Below are 18,309 nucleotides of genomic sequence, written 5' to 3'. Positions count from 1 at the left end.
TTGTGGCCATAAAAAGTAACCATTATATTATATTTGCCGAGCACGAGTGTCACAAAGACAAACATCTCAAAGAAAGCTAAAAAATATATCTTCTGATGTCCTGAGGATTTAAGGAACAGAACTGGGATTACTGCACTGCTGTGCCTTTAAATAGATAAGCACAGATTTAACTGTGGCCCTTTTTCATGTTCTTCCAAATTCTTGTCAAATAAGTGACTCAGTGGGCGGTGATGAGATGAGATTTGCAGACTTTCACAGAAATATAGTGATAAAGTTAAACATTTGAGGATATGAAGGAGGAGGAAGTGGATTCTATCTAACACTGGATGTCAACATGCTTATAGAGAAAGGCACAGCAGAGGCCAAAATACTTTAGACTCACACTAATACGCACACACACATATACACTGAAATATTTAGGACTTCTCTCATCAGTGTCATAAATTGTCAGCCACACATCACTGCCTCAAAGCAGCACAGACATGGTGCAAAATCAATGCGTGATACTCCTCTGGCCATTCATCCTCTCTCTGCCTATAGAACACACACGCACAAACTGCACATTCATAGAGAGAGGGTAAAGGTTTTCATTGAATACAGTTCTCTAGACTAACTGAAAGTGCTTCTGTTGCTGATGATAAAAGAGGAAACTCTAACAAGGGTGTATGATGAAAGGGGCTGGCTTGCAGACTCTGACTAATGTAGAGGACGTAGCACAAGATCCTCATTCAAATTTTAGGGGTAACTATCTTTGAGCATTTTAAGAATTTTCCTTGGTTTTTACATTACTTGTTAGAAAGAAGTGGCTTTATACTCTGCCTAAAATATGAAGGTGTGTCAAGACACTCAATAGTATTTCATATCTAATAGAATTAAGCTGTTAAGTTGGATTTTACACAATGGGAGTTGCAGGACCTCAGCCTGTATATAATAACTGCTCTGAATGTTGCACTGAGGTTTCTTTTGCTGTTTAATATAAAAGATGTTATTGCTTTCTCTCTAATGAAATTCCATAAATAAAGCAGCGGGATGTGGTAAGAGTTATACTCTGCATTTTCATTTATCTACACTGATTTATGCCAGTGAACCACTGAGCACAAAACACAACAGACACAGAGGTGGAAACTTAACTTTGATTAGGACATTGTGACAACCCTTGATGCAGCAATAATGGGAACGGTTTTCAATCTTGCGAACACAAAGTAAACAAGTGTCAGTATACACACAGACACAAGGACTCATTCTGCTTGAAAAAACAATCTCCATAATAAATATTGTCTGTAAACCTCTGTGAAGCCATAAAGCTTCAAATTTGCCATCTGGAGACTGCTATAGGAAGAACAGATAATATCAGCCTTTCAAGGAAATCTCATTTTGAGAGGTTTGTTACTCCAAAGTGCTCTTGTATCCTTTGTTGTCCTCAGTGCAGCAGCATTTATTGAAATGTATCATAGGTGTTGTCTTCACAGAATCCCATTCAAATCCCCCTCTTGGCACAGTTGATCCTTGAAAATGAAAACAGATCATTAACGAGCAGAAACATACCTGGTGATAATAGCCCACATCTCTCCGGTACGCCATCTGAAAGCAAGAGAGGATGTTTTAAACAGTGTGTGTGTGGTTCAGGTTTGGATTCAGGACTGACTAGGATTCTGCAGTCAAACCTGCAGTGCAGAACTTTTTTCTCCTTTCTGCCAATGAGAGTAATTGTAAAAAAAACTCGTCAACTTGTGCTTGCATCACAGGCCCTGCTGTAGCCTACTCCGTCACTACTGTTGTGGCTGTAAAATGGTGGATAACTTGTTTTGAGTGTCACAACCTCTGCAAAATGACTAATTTCACCATCAGAATTTGATCCATTCAGTCCAACAAAAATTTGGAGTAGAAGAGACATGAGATTGAATTATTTAATCTGCATTCAAGTTAGCGAGCCTTCGGCCAGCAGAAGTCTCTGGTCCACGCACTCTGCCCATAGAATGCATTCATCCAGCCAGCGCGGAAATGTCTCACGAGACACCCGGATTAAAAACTATACTGTGAAATACAAAAATATTAATCTGATAGTGATAGGTGTTAACCAACATCGTTTGAACTGATTTGAATGTTAAAGACATCTATATATACACTATACTTTAAAAAAAAAAAAAGGGCATTCAGATGGCATGATGCAGATAATGTGGAATAAAATACACAATAAAACATACAAGATTAAATTATCTGCATACAAAAGTTCACCTCCACTTCACAGCATCACAAACCCTCATTACTCACTGACTCACAGTCTGCATGCTGTAGCTATGAAATCACAGACGCTACTCTAGGACTGCAAGAAAATATTATTTTATTAGAAGTTAATTTGCTTATTGTCTCCTTAATAAACTGTTTAATCAATCAGAAAATAGTGAAAAATGCCTATTATTGATTTCCATAGGCACAAAGTTGTCACGTCTTTGTCCCAAAGTAATCACTTTAAAATTATATAAAACAAGGAGAGAAAAAAGCAAATGATCACATTTGAGAAGCATGAAAATTGACTCAAACAACTGATTGATCATCAAAATTGAGTTCATATTTGTTTTGCATATGTAGGAAGATAGATACCTTTGCTCTGGGATTGAGGTTACCAATGGCATCCGCTTTAAAGTCATTCTTATTCTTCCTACACAGCACAGCTGTGATGATGATAATAATGAGCGTTACTACGGAGATTGGGGCCAACACTGCAGCGATTATCCAAAGGTTATTAGGAGGGTTCTTGACCACAGCTGAAAACAGAAAAACATTGTTTCAACATCATCACTTCATGACATGTCCTCCAGGAGACTAAATGATAACTCTCTGTCTGCTGATTGGTTCATTGGAAGGTTAATACACAATCTACTTTTATTGCTAAAACATGCAGAAGCATTCGTCACAACCACGCTAAGTGACACTGCATAAAGCTTAGTCTGATATACGGGGTGCCTGATTCAGCTATTGTAGGAACAATCTATAAGAGAAAGCTGCATGCTCTCTCTCTCTCTCTACCAGCTCTGTCTCACCCTTTCTCCCTTCCTCTGAGCAGCGAGCAGCACTGAAGCCCAAACAAACAATGTTCTGCTGGGAGCATTTCAGACAGATTAGAGAGCAAAGAGCTCTCTCAACCTTTTCAGCTATGCCCCCTCAACCCAACACCAGCTTTTCTTTCCAAACTCAGCCTGGGTTGTGCTTTGTTTTGCATGTCTGTCTGTGTTTCTGTCGATGTGCCTCATTGTCAAATTGATGCTGTGCTTACGCTCTGCTTGCAGCTGGACAAAGTAGCCCAGGGTGAGTGCCATGGTCTGAGAATCCACTGTGTTCAGGACCTTGGCAGCTGACGTGCCCGACAGAGGAGTACCGTTGTGTTGGACATAGTAGGTCATCTCTGCTGGACTCCTCAACCCTGAGACTCTGCGGATGCTCACCATCTGATTGGAGATGAAAAGCGATGTGTTTCTAAGAACTACAGTACACTCAGCATTAGCTGTTATTGAACGGTTCCCTGTTAGGAAGCAGCTTACATGTCAGAAAGGAAAACAACAGAAGTAGAACCGTGCATTTAGGAGTGGAGTGTCCTGAGAGGAAACATCACCGACAGAGAGTACTTGTTCGGTGACAGGTCTAACCTCTGACTTGTTTTAATGAGCAATTAGCAGATGATGAGCTGAGAAGCTCGCTAATTATCAGGGGTTGACCACAAGTAATCATGCAAGTGTGTGCAGAAGTGCGTATCAAAGTATACATCTTTTTAAATATTCATACTGTTAGAAATAAGCCCACAAAACACTTTGAATAATTTGACTTCTGACTAGCGTGCCAAGGCCGTCGGGCAAAACATCAGAATAAGAATTTAAAATAGCTGGCATTCCCCCTGGGCAACCCTGCCAGTTTCTTACCTGGACGGTGTAGCTGCCGACAGTCGTGGCTCGTCTAAAACGAATGCCCTGCTGGCCTGCCAACACAAACAACTCTGCCAGCCGCTGCTCCATTAGACTGGCAAAGCTTTGGTACTGTCCCTCCAGGCTAGCATTATCCACATCCTGGATCACTGCAAATGTAGTCGAAAAAAAGAGGATGGACAGATGGTTGTAAAGGTAAAAAAAACAAAGGACAGACAGTAGCACAAAAGAAAGAAGAGACAGGAGCAGAGTGAAAAATTTGGAGTCAGTTCAATTCAACTGGCTATACTGGCATTACCGTATTCACAAACACTGTATGAATTCTGACATTAATCTATGAGACTTTCAGAACAAAACCAAATGAAAAATAAAACCATACAGAATTGGAGCCTTTCTGTCCCCTAGTGGTAACAAGTCTCCTAATACAACTGCTGCCTTTTATCAACAGCTAAAAAGCAAATAATCCTGGTTGTATAGCTTGTTCTTGTGTGAGTAAATCCCATTATCTAGGGTCTGACCTTTAACTGGCTCAGCCTCTCATTGCATTAAGTGCAGGGTTAAGAGCTACAGAGTCTGATCTGAAGGACCCATTCATTATACTCTACGGTCCAACAGTGTGGATGCCCTTGAACACTGTGAGATATATTGTTCCTGCTCAGCATATGCAGTCATTCATAAAGCCCACAGAGTAAATACTATCAAGGACTCCTGTGTATGTAATTCCTCCTTTGAAGGGAGACATCAGATTATAAACAGACACATTACTGTATGACTTAAAGTTACCATAAATAGTCCCACAATTGTTTGAGAACATTTTTGTCAAATACATCCTGTTCATGTGTGTTTTGCGCCATGAGGTAGTAAAGTACTGTACCGTACTGTAGATAATACGGTGACAGCAGCAGATACATTGTACTGTTATACAAACAAGTTCCCCAAGACGATTTTATGGTTTATAATAAGCTGTAAAAAAATGTAAGCAGTCACATCCCTACCTGTCACAACCCAGAATTCTCTAGTTGCAATGGAGGTGTTCAGATTGTGATATTCCAGTGCTGCAAAGACAAAAAAAAGTGTAGTTAAACCCAAAATGACATATTTTCACACTGAAGTGTAATTCATATTTGCCTTATTTAAATAATGTTTATATCATATATATCATATTGAGGTTTTTGTTTTACAATGATACTTTTGTTTTTATTTAATTAACTAAGATATAAAACAAAATCTTAAATAATCAAGAAAAATAATACAAAAAAAGTTGGGTTTTTTTGCTGCAACTATGACTTTATCATCTTAATGGTGTTCATGCTCGCTAGATATTTTGTATTTCAGGAATCAGTTTTTGTAAATATTGGCCAAACCTTTCAAGAAGAAGAAGAACAGTTGACAGTTTGGCACATTTTGTGTAGTTGAGATCTCAGTTTAAAGCCTCATTATCACTGGATGTTGGACAAATGCAGAAGCAAGGGAAGCTGTAAGCTGTCTGAGCTCTGGTTGTCTCTGTGTTCTCTTACATCTATTTCCTGCCTGATTAAACTCTTGTGCTGGAGGCTGGTGCAGTGTTTGGGAGAATGCTGTATCAGTGGCCTGTGAAAGCAGAACTGTACACTCAGGCATGACAGGAGAGAGGGGCGGGGGGAGTGGTGTGTGTGTGTGTGTGTGTGTGTGTGTGTGTGTGTGTGTGTGTGTGTGTGTGTGTGTGTGTGTGTGTGTGTGTGTGTGTGTGTGTGTGTGTGTGAGAGGAACAGTGAGGGCTATAGCACCGGTAATAGATAGGGCTGCAGGGCTGTCAGCAAAATCAGTTGAACGCTGTCTATAAGAATTGTGTGGCATATTAATCAGCAAGGAGGTTTCACATGACCCTCAGCCGTTTGGTGATGAGAGCTGGGGGGTTAAACATTGAAGAGCATTTGTAAGTCATTCAAAGAATTGAAAAAACAACCTTCACATTCTCCAACAGAAAGCTATTATTAAAACAAAATTTCATATTTTGCACCTGCAGTTACAGTTGGTTGTAGATTTTATTGATTGTTATAGTCTAAAAAGAGACCTTTTCCGCCTCATTTTGCACCTGAGATAAATTGTTGGAGAGCAGAGTAGGGGTAAAAGATCTGAACACAGCAGTCCAGCCAACATAAGGGCCTCCGGTATGATGGTGCTGCAAACAGGCACCTCAGAGTGGTGTGAGATCCCGGACTGTTTCTGTCAGAGCAGAGCCCAAGGTGGTAGGAGAATCCCCCACTGTTAATTATTTACTACAATAATTGGCTTTGAAGTGAGGAGGCAGCCGCTGCTAACATATGCTCACACCTCCTGTGAACAGTGTAATATCACTGACAGTGAGGCTACAGAACAAACAGACAAAATCACTTCTACACTGTTCTTTTACTCTCCTGTCTCACTGGCTTTTCCTCCATGTCAGTTTCTGCTCCCTTGGAGTCTCTTCTTCGTATCCAGTTTGCCTTGCTCTCTGTCTTTGCAAAGCACCCAAACATCCTGCCTGTAGGTAACTTGATTTTCTAACTTAATTCAATCACAACACAAAGCGATTTTCAATTTAATGCTCACCACTAGAGATCCTATTTATCTGGATTTTAATGGTGTGTAAACCGCAAAACTGTGTGGAGATGCAACCCCTAAAACCCAAAAGCTCCTGTAAATTCGGCTGAATAATGTAACCTCCTTTTTTCTCAGTCTGATAGACACAACCTCCAAATGTTTAATATATCTGTATCTTCTCTTGTTGCCTGTATTCCATAATCCATTGCAGACTGGGTTGTTACGTAATGGAGGAGTCATGCTGCATACACCAGCTCATAATGCAGGAAAATATTATGTGGCCATATTTCATGGGGGTTCAGTTGGTCATCACTCATCTTTAAATAAATCACATCTGGACCGCTGGAAAGTGAAACATGATAGCCGTGAACTCTACAGTTCTCAGGTGCCTGAACATCCATTTATCTCTAACACATGATAACAGGGAGCTAGAGATTCATGGAAGCTATTGTAGATGTCCAACTGAGTAAGAAGGTTTCTGCAGAGGTCAGGCCGAGAATGGAGAAACAGTGAGTGTCTGACAGACACATAGGCTACTATCTAACATACTTCTGTGTTAACGCTGGAATATGGGAATTTTATATGTAAACCAATGTCTGTTACATTCAGTCCCTTGCTAAACAAGTTCACACAATGCTGAATTAAACAACCACCACCTGCTAAATCTCTCTATTTCACAGAATACAGAGTTTTTAAATCTGGTGTCTGGCGAGACATTCCCAAGCTGGTCAGATGAATGTATACTGGGCAGAGCAAACACCCAAGACCAGAGCTAACTTTCGATTAAGCCCTATGCTAACTTGGATGGAGACAAAATAATTCAAGCGTACTGCTTTTCTTGATTTTCCAAATGTTATCAGACTTAAATGATGAAATTCTGATAATGAAACAAGTCAGTTTGCAGAAGTCATTATCCATTTTTTTACATCCCCAACAGTAGCAATGGAGGAGTCTACATCCTCCATAGAAACCTATAATGTAAGCACACGTGTTTTCATGATCACTCTTACTGACAGAAGAGAGAGACAAAAGTTCAGTACAGCAGGTTTAACAGAATTTGACAGAACAATACATTTTGGTTCTACATTCTGCAAAATATGATCCAACCGAGTACACTCTGGGAGGTTAGAGAAGATCCTTAGTCGATTTCCACATTGGACTCAGACAGGAAGAAAAGTGATGGTTAAAAAAAAGCTTTCAAGATCGGGCTCAGCCAGAGGGTATTACAGGAAAACCCCTGCCTTAAATCCTGGCTCAAGCATCATCTCTGCTGTGATGGAGAGCATGGTCTTGAATAGCCAAAGCTCAGCCTTGTCAAACTGACCACGGTCTAGAGAAGGTAAAGCACTGCAGCTGGTTTAAAAACTATTAGAAGTTAAGGAATCCACAGTCAGTCCTATGGCTGCCTCTGTATTTCCAAAGTCTTCTTGACCCATCGTGTCTCTCGATATAGATTTTCTCCAGCCCTCTTTGAGCTTGATAAAACAGACTTTTGTTTACAAAGGATTACAGTGTGCAAGACACTGAGACCCATTTTGCACAGATAATCTGGAACACTTTGCCTACACAGGAGGCATTGTGTGAGCAGGGTTTCAGTGCTCTCACTGTGTCTACACAGTGCATCAGGGCCGGCACTGAGTGTAGGTTACCTTTACGTTTTGGCTACGCTCAGAGCCCAACACACAATCACTCTAACATGTTAAACAGAAGAAAACAGCCTTGAAAATGTGTGGCCTGTGTAAACAGTTGTGTTGATTAATATGGGACACAGATGCACCACTGAAAAATGCAGCTGAAACGCCTCCTGTGGGAGCATGATGGAAGAGGTCTTGTTGACTTGACATTGCTTCAGACATTGTGAGGTTTCCATGGCTTTTGTTTACACATAGAGCAACAGGGAAACCCAGATCAGGAAAGTAAAGTCTGGTTCCTGTCAGACATCGAACATTTCCAGGGGATTTCTGAGTGACACTGTGTATAAAAAGAGCTTCAATCTCTTCATCAGCCGCAGAAGACGATTTCTAGTGCTGCACCTTTTTTATGAATTTTCTGTGAATGAGGTCAAGCAAAACAATGAATCTCTCCTCCAGGGATTAATAAAGTACCATAAAAATGATGTCTCATTATATGTGCATCTGAGCTCTATATCTGTCATTTCTGCCTCTGAGCAGATACACTGGGGATGGAAACAGGCTGCGCACTGGGACTCTACTGGGATTGCTGTTTAGACTCCTGCTGATTCCCTGTCGCTCTTCATTTGTTTTTTTCTCAGTACAATGCAAACACAGAGGGAGGCTGAGTATGCCCTCAAAGGAGGCTTGGATGAAAGGCATGGGCTCAGTCGTGTCTTCATCATCTATCTTTGAGTGACTCAATCATAAAAGAAAATCCCAACTGAGATCGTAAGGCACAAACATCCAATTACTGAAAAACTGGACATCAGACAGGCTTGGGGATCAAATTATTGAGTTTTACATTTGCCAGATGGACCTTCTGAGTCCATGTGAATACAGAAAAGATTCAAAATAACTTTCAAATCAACAAAGGTTTGTACATTTTGATCAAGTCTTAATTATATAGTATAGTCAGTTAATAAATCAGGTCCTTTGTCCAAAGGTCTAGAGCCGAATTATAGAAAACCCCCTGTAGCTTCAATACAAGAAAAAACAACAACAGGACAAGCACAGCACTTTTTCTAAAATCTAATATGTATTTGGAGAACAAATCATCCCCCAGAGAACATTGACTTTTGGTGACTGCTCTTGTAATGTTGTTGAATAACTCCTGACAAACACGCATATTTCAGAATGCAAATTGTAACTTACGCTCAGCAATGATAAGTGGTGGATAGAAGAGGAAGTAGCCCACGAGCTCAGCTGACAGCTGACCAAGGAGGTTTGAGGCAGCGGTGCCATTAAGGAAGACAGTCCCATTCCTCACAGTGTAGACCAATGATACAGAAGGAGAGCCTGCTGCCTGAGAGACACTCAGCATCTGGGGAAAAAAAACAGGATGAGTACAGGTCAGAAAAAAGGAGAGGGTACGGAAAAACATGTGGTATTACAGCCAAAATACTTGGGATTATAATTTATAATATAATAAGCAATTATACAAAATCTTGTGGTTTGTGACAAAAAAATCAATTGAATCAACAAACATGAAAAGAGAAATTGGCATGTCTTACCAAGTGCAAAAATATTGGAGCATCAATTTTTTTCATCCATGCATAACCATCAAATTAGCATTAATATAGGCTGCACTTTAATGTGGCAGCTCATTAAAATTATTGCCTCTAACATGATTAATTTGCATCTCTTGGCAGCTCCTAAAACAATGAGAATTACCGCCTTTTTTGCTTTTGCCTACCAGTCAAGTTGTAGTTTACATCCATGTCTGTTTCATATATATATAATACATTTCAAAGGAATAAATAAAGCTAATTTTGACATAACACAATATTGTAGCCATGTTAGAGGACAATGTATGGATGTTGCTACAAAGAAGCTACAATTTTGAAAACATGGATGTTTCAAACACAACTTCAACCTGACAGCAGAGAAGATCAACAGTTTTGAGATGGACACCCAAGATTAGTGTCACCAATTCATCTGACCAAATATGAAATATGGTAACAATCTCCCCTTCAGTTCCTGAGTTATGGTGTTGAATAAAGGCCAGTTTTTGCTAGAACATTTTGATGTCACAGTAAAGTTGACCTTTGACCTTTTGGATCTAAAATGTCATCACATCATCATTTTATCCTGTTGCACGTTTGTGTGGAATTTTGTCATAATTCAGGTTATCTAATAATCTTATCTAATCAGTTCATCTTTGCGTCCAAGTAAATGTTTGTGACACACTTGAAGTAACTCCCTCAAAACTTGTCTGAGATATCACATTCATGGGAATGAGAAGATGTGAGGTCACAGTGACCTTGACCTTTGGCCCTTAAAATCAAATCATGTAATCCGTGGGACCAAATGAACATTTGTGCCAAATTTAAAGAAATTTCATTAAAGCGTTCTTGAGATATAGCGTTCACGAGAATGGGACAGATGGGGACCCTTAAAACATGATGTCTCTGGCCACAGCTGTTGCCGAGGCATAACAACAACAACAAAAACACCAATACACTAGGGGACAATTCTGCTCAAATTGCACAGTGTGGATTTGTTGGTGGCTGCCAAATCCCACAAACTACATGGGGAAATTGATGAGTAATGATGAAAAAACTGTTTAATCTATCCTAATATGCTGTAAACCCAATACCCAAAATTCAATAATGATTTATTCTGAATCTGTATTTGGGTCCTGGAGGTTGAACATTGTCCAAAAAAAAAGGCAACAGTTTATTTTTAACAATTTACGTACAATGACGTTAAAACTGGCATAAAGTTAAACATCACAGCATTATCAGTGTAACACAAACAGTCCTACACAGCGCTCAGAGTGCAGTCAAGAGTTTCACTACGGTACCTGAACAGAAAGTCTGCTGTTAGAGTTGAGCACTTTGACCTGGGCTTCAGAAAAGACCTTCTCAAGCCTCTGTTCCATCATTTGAGAGAAGCGACAGGACCGAGGATCATCACCTGCTCCCACAAACTGCAGCACTGCAACATAAAAACAAGGTAAGTTGGCAAAACTGTACACTGAAAAAAGATTTCAGTCATTTTATGAATTCCCAGTGTTTTTGCTATCATTGAAAGTGTATACTGTATATCAGGAACAGTAAGAATATGACTATATTATTTGACATCTTATGTACCTAAATTCAGATTGTGATATTGTAATTTCCTTCCCTGATGCGGTGTCACAAAATTGTATTCTTCACTTCTTTTCCAGTGCACAGTCACAGCAGGAACAAATAACAGAGAGTCTCCAGCTGATGTTTGACTTTGTTTTCATCCTGTCTGAGCACTACCTGACCTGTTTTCAGCTGGAAGCCAGTGGCTGGGCTGGTTCTCCATGGTGCAATTGGGAGGGGCAGGGCTGTTACCAAGGGGAGGTACTGTCGCAGGTCTGCAATCAGCTTATCGCGGCCATAGGATGCCAGGCCTTCCAGCACTACAGACGGAGGGTAAACTATGTCGCCTCCAGTCACATGATAAGCCACTGTCATGTTGGGAGAACCAAATACAGTCTCCACCTGAGAGAATAAAGTAAAAAAAAATTAAAAAAATTAAAAAAAAAATTAAAAAAAGGAAAATTAGATTAGAATGAGATGTCTTGGAGAAGCCATGTTGGTAGTTTTTATTTTATTTTATTTTATTTTATTTTATTTTATACAAATAAAAGAGGGAAAAATTAAAAAGTAAATTCACACCAGGTTTAAAAGCTATGTTTAACTGCTGTTTCTGGTTGAAAGTATCACCACTCCCTGCATCACTGATGGGTGTGGTCAGGTATGGTTACGTTAGAATGAACCTTTCATATCTACATAGGGAGCAGGGCCTCTTCCATGGAGCCTGCCATATTTGGGGGACGCAGGGGGTGGGGGGGTGAGATGATTTCAGTTGGTTACAATCTAAAACCTCACTGCTCGACACTTAATCCTCCACAGTCCTCCTTGAAACCACTGGATGTCAGCAAAAAGTTAAAAGTTGTGTTAAATTTAATAAAATTTTCTACGACTTTCTACAATTAAACACAAATATACATTGAGATGTTATTTTCAGGTGAACTAAGTAGATAGATACGCCTGTTTTAAGATAACCCAGTGAATTCCGTTAAATACTTGAAGCTTAAGGTACAACTGTGGGTTTAAAGGGTGAAATAGTCAATTTATCATAAAAATACATATATTACAATTAAAAAACACAGAAAATTCAGACTCACAAAACTAAAAAATAACATTAAACCACTACTAAATTAAAACTGTTAAAAACATCCAAACAACAATATAAAGCAGGTTTACATTAAACTACATGTATATTCAAGTTTGCATTCTCCTCACAAAGTTGTGGGTCTACTTTTTACCCCCTGTAGGATAAAAAAAAAGGTCCTTTATCACACTTACGAAAAATCCTGTGAATCTAAAGTTACCATAAAGTTGGTATTTGCAGCACCACGGCTCGATTTGCATCATTACCTACAGTAAAACTACAAGTATCAAAGTGACAGTTGTTCTGTATAAACAGCAAAGTTGATGGCTCAAAACTTATTTCTACCTTTCACATAGCCACTGGCTTTTATCCATTTTAGAATAGAATTAAAATCAGTTGCAGAAATTTGAATGTTTACATCAAATAATCAATGAAAGTCCTTTGCATTTCCCTCTACATTAAAGTCACCATTGTGTAGTAAAATGTAGTCATAAGAAGAGACTGAATTAGACAATACATTTTTTACAAGTTTCACAGGTGAAAAAAAAAAAAGGTGTAATAAAATGAATAATGGCTAAATTGGCTGCTTCATTTTTAAAGACCTTGATGTTGCGCATGCTGACTCACTGTCACACTGCCACTGTTTACTGGGAAACCTGAATAGAGCAGATCCATTGTTAATGTTATTAGTCACACCAGCGCTTTATAGTGACAAGTCAAAATGACTAGGTTACATGTTTACTCTCAGAATATGGGGATTTGAAGAAAAAACGTGCACCACCAATAACAACTGCATTTAAAAATGTTCAGCTCATGTAAAATATTTGCAGTTCATCTGCAAAAGCATACATGGTTATATGCTGCATCATAAAGCAGTCTGAATTATATTAGTCCCATCAGCAGACAAGCTGAATGACAAGATATTGAACACTACTGGATTGACGGTGCACTTAAGATTGTATTACAACGAGTCATTAATGAGAGCGTAAGGAAGAGGAGAGAGAGTGATCGTGGAATACAGATATGAGGAGAGAACCAGGAGAGACTAAAGGGCTGCTGGGAGGAGAGAGAAGAGAGCAGAAAGATGGCAGAGACTGTTAAATAGGAAAGTTTGGGACAAAGAGGCTTATGTTCACTAACTTTTAACCTAAGAATCCAGGTATCACTGTGTTCACAGAAATAAATCGGTGTGTTTTGATAATGCGTGTCATGACACAATAAAATGGTCGTGTGTTTGTCTCTATGAGTTTGACTTTTTGGTGAACTCGGCTGAAATGGAAACTGGAAAGGGAATGATGACAGAATTAGGTGTGTGTGTGGGAAAGGTGAAACCATTCACATCCGTTATCTAAACCCATCTGAAAAGCCAGTGCTGACAAGGAGAGCCACTGCCCGAAACACTGAGAGCCTTAGTCTCTGGAGCTGAGAGTCCCCACTCTGCCTCCTCACAATTCAGCCTTGTTACGAGCTCTGTGAAAAGAGCCCTTTATTATCATTCCATCCTCTCCAGCTTTACCCATGTGAAGGTGTTATTAAGAGATTGCATTTCGAACACACTTACTAACTCCACCTCAGAGAGTGTGACAGATTGCAATAGATTAACCTGACAGATCTCAGTTTGGAAAGTTTCAAGTCACGGAAGAGGCCTAACTACACGAAAGACACGAAATAGTTCACTATTATTTTTTTAATGGTTCAAAATGGTTTTAGTCTTGTGACTCAATTCATTTAGTCTATTTCTCGTCATCTTTTTAGCATCAGCTCGGCACATCGCTCTCCCCCCAACCATTTATGACCTATAATTAAACACAGAAGCAATTTCCCCAGCCAACAGCTTGCTTCCCATTGGACGAAAAAGCAGGGCTACTAAAAGGAACCCAAGCAATGCTGAAACGGGTGACAGGAGTGCACTGAAGCAAGACACCTTCAGAGACTACAGAGAGAGAGAGAGAGAGAGAGAGAGAGAGAGAGAGAGAGAGAGAGAGAGAGAGAGAGAGAGAGAGAGAACATGTGAGAGCACTGACCTTCACATGGGCAGGACAAACACACAGGCCTCACTCTCAATTATTTGATACTTCCACATTGAGAAACACAACACGGCGAGACATTTCACTGGTTGCGCACATACAAGTAAACACACACACACATACACACACACAGAAACATGCACACATGGATGCACTTAACACTTGCTCAAAATTGCAACACTCTAAAGGCGCTGCAACCCACTGGAGACGTAGAGGAGAGATTTGTTTTTTGTAGCAAAGGAATTACACTGCTTTCTCATTCATTTCCAGACCCCTGAAAACGGTTTTTATAACCAAGATTAATCCTAGCAGTTATTTCTTTCACATCTTCAGTGTATGCGAGAGAAAACATTTACCACCTTGCTAACATCGATCCCAGAATAAGTCTATCTCTTTATTTTGCACACAAGTATTCACACACACGTATACACAAGTCTGTTTCTCACTGGCTGCATTTTAACAGAGCTTCTCTTAGTTAAGAGGTGATTTGAAGTGTGCAGTGGAAGTATTAGAGGCTTATTGGAGAGAGAGAGGATGTTTTTCTGGCACAGAGGGAACCATGACTGGTTCCACACATGATTAATCCACCACACAAAGATGATTATGTGTGCACTGGATCTGTTTCATTGGATCAGCGTTATTATTGCAGGGGAAATGCTGAGATTGGTTTCCTCCTGAGAATCTGGTGTGTCGATTCTTGTGAAAAGATTTGTTGAAAGATGTGAAGACCTCTCCTGTTGTTTATAAAAACATGACCCGTGTCAATATCTACAGCGGCGCTGCAGTCCTATTCTACATCTTGTTTTAATGCTGGTACAGTTACTCAAATATGTGACATCACCCTCTGCCTTCTGGGACACATTCAGTCAACCTAATTTCTATATTAGTCCTCATCTCTTCTCGCATAGCCTACATGAGGGTCCTTGGTAGAAGTGTCTAATACAGGCTAATAAACCTAAAGGTATTTGGTGAGTGCACAGTTAGATTGGTTTTTGATTATTTAGCCTGAGTTGCAGACCAAGCAACGTTTTGTCAAAAAGTAGTTGTTCCCCTTCATGTCATTTTATGAACTACTTAAAAGGTTAAAAAAAAAATCCACAATCCACAGCTTTTCCTTTGAAACATTGAATTAAATTATCAACATAAGAGCACCATTCCTTCATTTATGGTAAAACTTGTAACACCCCCCAAAGGAAGGCTGACAAAAACTTGTTTTTTCCTTTCTGATTTCATGTACATTACTGGTGGCATGAAAACAACAGTGTGAATTTTACCCACAAGAAACAATAATATACTGTTTGTTTGTACTGTGACCGAAGCATGACACTATAAATCTTGACTGGTCATTCTCGATTGTGTGTTTCCCTTTGAAGATGACGTCAAAGTAGTTTAACACGGTGTGGCTATGACAATCAGCTATACTGAGGGGGTACTATCTGCACTGGAAACAAAATCTAGTAAAGTATCTGGAACCAAAAGTGAGCTGGTAATTTCAGTGGAAAAGGGGCATAGCGCTTATCTTATCTTTATCACCTCAAAGTCAATTTAGTGACATTATCAGCCTCACCGAAATTGTGAGCACTCCTTACATGAATCACTAGCTTTTCACATCCACACCATTTCATATATTTGTGAGGTTAACACGTTAAAGGTAACTTGTGACATTTTTGACCACTCGGAGTGACCACAGATCATTGTTTTTAAGAGTGGGTCCCTGTTTTTCTGCTCTCTCATGCACACACACAAGGGTGCACATGCAAAGTGACACACAGTCCTGTTGAATTAAGGATATACCCATTGGCTGAGACAGCTGTTGTTGAATAATCAACAGTAACTGATGACAGTCTGACCTGTGCTTGGGCAGAGGTATCATTCAGAGCTTTCCTGAGGCCTTGACTTAGTCCTCTTCGCAGGTTCTGCCTCTGAATGCTATCCAGTCTATTTCTCCTCACATAGATGGAAACCACTAAGAGACAGAGAAAAAGAGGGAGAAACCAAAACAGGCACCAGATAAAACTGTGAAATAATCCAAATTTACCAATTTTTACTCCCAAGGCTCTTGCAAAAAGTGTTGTTTACCTGTTTTCACCCACATTCTCTCTGTGATGTTGCACTGTTGTGGTGGAGCCTCTGTGGTGGTGGTGAAAGGGGAGATGAAGACAGTGGTGACGCCCCTGGGAGGGTTCGTTCTGGGGACGGGTGGTGTGAACGTTCTCCTGATGGTTGTGGTGGTTGTTGTTCTCCTGGTCACAGGTGCGGGCTGTATTGTGGTAGTGGTGGTTGGCTGCGTAGTGACTCTCGGGGAAGGCATGGTAGTGGTGGGGTTTTTATCTTTTGTGGTTAAAGCCACAGTTGTGGTGGTAAGCTGCACAGAGGCTGTTGTGGTGTCCTGTCGTGGGGTCAGAGGTGATACCTGAGATGTCCTCTCGGTGGATCCAGCAGAAAGGGTGATTCTGACTGAGAGAGAGGGGGCTAGACTGGCCTCTTTTTCTTTGGGGAAAGGGAGCGCAACTGCTCTGGATGTTCCAGCAGTTAATTCATCCATCTCTGCCTCTGTAAGAACAAATGTCTCAGTCACTTCCTGTGGGGTCAAACTTGGGGATGATGCAGTGTCTGTGTATATGGTTGGAGTGGTTGACAAAATCATATCAGCTGAATTTACTGATGCTGAAGTGGTAGGTTTAATGGGTAGAAAGGACAACTGAGAGGAAGATGATGGATGTGGAAATGATGATGATGATGATGATGAAGGAAATGAAAAGAAGGATGACACCAGGTCAGCTGGAGAGGTTGATGTCTTTAGAACTGAATCCGTGGTTTTATCGATGGTGTCTGTATCAGATAAACTGTGTGCAGCCTTGTCTGGAAGTGTGACGGCAAAATCTAATGCAGATTCAGGAGAGTAAACAGCTGCCAGAGGGGGGCTGTGCTTGCTCTTATACACCGCTGCAAGAGAAGCAGCTTGTGAAGCTGTTACAGAGTCAGTAGTTATGTGAGAGGGGGGCAGAGAACCATCTGAACCCCATGCTGATGTAGCAGCAGTGTTTACACTGGCGCCTTGGTGTACGCTGACAGCCACAGCAGATCTGAGATTAGCTGGGGACAAATTCAGACTCCAGTCCTTAGAGTCAGATGTTCCTTTAACATAGGTAAGAGATGGATGGTCTCCAACAGTTGGATAAACTGGATATGGATCACTGGTAACAGCTGTTGAATTAGCTGAAGTCGTAATATGTACATTAGGCTCTTGTCTGTCTTCCAGTTTTGGATGTTCATATAATGGGCCATCTGCTGGTAAATTAGATTTTGCCCTATCAAAGCCAGTAGATGTATTTTCTGATTTAAAAGCAGTGCTTTGAAAAGGCATAGGCTTGGTGGCTTTCCACTTTGTATATGGTGCCATTAGTTTTGTGCCAAAGCTCAAAATAGCACTCAGTGTCTCCATGCTGTTTTCTCCACCACTGTAGGAAGTAATTACTACAGAGGAAGCAGTGGAGGTGCTGGTTGTTTGTCTGCCTAAATAAAAATGTGATTTATCACTACTCACCCTGGTGATTGGTCCCTGAGAGCGAAAGGAAGAGTTTGTCCTCTGTGTTTGGATGATTTCTAACCAAGAGGAGGGAGAAGGCTGCCCATAACGACCCGCGAATGTCACATCATCTTTATGGGAAGGTTTTTTAACACGTGCTGATGCAGCATCAAAAGTTACTGGGGAAAGGGGAATTTCAGTAGAAGATCTTTTGTCAGAACCTACAGAGTATTTATTCATCACAAAGAAATCGTTTGTAGTCATGAAAGATGGGAAGTGTGTTGCGAGCTGCCCTGATAAAATGCCTCTCTTGTAAGACACCGTGTCTCTGATCTGAGTAGAATCTTCATTTACATCAAATAAAGAATAAGCTGAACTTACAACAGTATCTGTGTGCAGAGGCTCTAGAGGCTTGTTTCCATGTGACACGTGAGCACTGGAAACTTGTGACG

The 18,309-nt window shown here is 40.4% G+C and overlaps 1 protein-coding gene across 2 annotated transcripts in view; it reads right to left on the bottom strand.

Moving 5' to 3' along the window:
• kiaa1549lb (KIAA1549-like b) overlaps positions 1-18,309 on the bottom strand; it is a 63,439-nt gene that overhangs the window by 15,664 nt on the left and 29,466 nt on the right. For both annotated transcript variants that reach the window (XM_069173642.1, XM_069173643.1), the window contains exons 3-12: positions 16,408-16,881; positions 16,179-16,294; positions 11,406-11,625; positions 10,956-11,089; positions 9,305-9,473; positions 4,913-4,972; positions 3,915-4,066; positions 3,275-3,446; positions 2,602-2,765; positions 1,546-1,581 (exon numbers count right to left, since the gene is read on the bottom strand). In XM_069173642.1, coding sequence (XP_069029743.1) covers positions 1,546-1,581; positions 2,602-2,765; positions 3,275-3,446; positions 3,915-4,066; positions 4,913-4,972; positions 9,305-9,473; positions 10,956-11,089; positions 11,406-11,625; positions 16,179-16,294; positions 16,408-16,881 — 1,697 coding nt within the window. The remainder of the gene's footprint in view (positions 1-1,545; positions 1,582-2,601; positions 2,766-3,274; positions 3,447-3,914; positions 4,067-4,912; positions 4,973-9,304; positions 9,474-10,955; positions 11,090-11,405; positions 11,626-16,178; positions 16,295-16,407; positions 16,882-18,309) is intronic.

The sequence above is a fragment of the Embiotoca jacksoni genome, unplaced genomic scaffold, assembly GCF_022577435.1.
Source record: "Embiotoca jacksoni isolate LCO1_2020_lvr unplaced genomic scaffold, fEmbJac1.0.p SCAF_6, whole genome shotgun sequence".
NCBI lineage: Eukaryota > Metazoa > Chordata > Actinopteri > Embiotocidae > Embiotoca > Embiotoca jacksoni.
This window is presented reverse-complemented; position numbering and strand designations above follow the sequence as displayed.